General features: G+C 66.5%; 1 protein-coding gene across 1 annotated transcript in view; it reads left to right on the plus strand.

Moving 5' to 3' along the window:
- Positions 1–445, plus strand: part of LOC104491636 (sialoadhesin-like) — a gene marked incomplete at its 3' end in the record, with an annotated part of 28,544 nt that overhangs the window by 25,229 nt on the left and 2,870 nt on the right. The window contains 2 exon segments of the mRNA XM_010134086.1: positions 240–322; positions 324–443. Of these exon segments, the coding sequence (XP_010132388.1) occupies positions 240–322; positions 324–443 (203 nt within the window).

Genomic DNA, 445 nt, shown 5'->3' on the forward strand with positions numbered 1-445 from the left:
AAGTGGAGACCCTTGGAGCAGGTTGGGGTTGGCAGCGAGGTCTGTGACCCAAGTGGGTTGGGCGGCAAAGCATTGGGGGGGTCTGGAGCAGTGTGGGGCTGCTGGGAGGGCAGGAGGGTGTTGCTGCCCCCTTGGGTGGGTGCCCACCCCACAATCACACCCCACTGGATGGGGGATGGGGGTTTGGGAGCCGAGAAAGGAGCGACATCCTTGTGCCAGCCCCGCTCCTCTCTTGTCAGCCGTCAGGGTGGTGATTCGACCCTCCGCCGAGGTGCCCGAGGGGACCGACGTGACATTGACCTGCCGGGATGTGGGTGCCCACCCGGGCACCCTCTACCCTCTACACGTGGTACAAGAACGGGCGGTGGCTGGCAGAGGGGCTCGACGCCTCCTTTGCCCTCCCCGGTGCCCGGCGCACTGAGGAGGGTGCCTACAGCTGCCAAGC

This window comes from Buceros rhinoceros, unplaced genomic scaffold, assembly GCF_000710305.1.
Source record: "Buceros rhinoceros silvestris isolate BGI_N320 unplaced genomic scaffold, ASM71030v1 scaffold7364, whole genome shotgun sequence".
Taxonomy (NCBI): Eukaryota; Metazoa; Chordata; class Aves; order Bucerotiformes; family Bucerotidae; genus Buceros; species Buceros rhinoceros.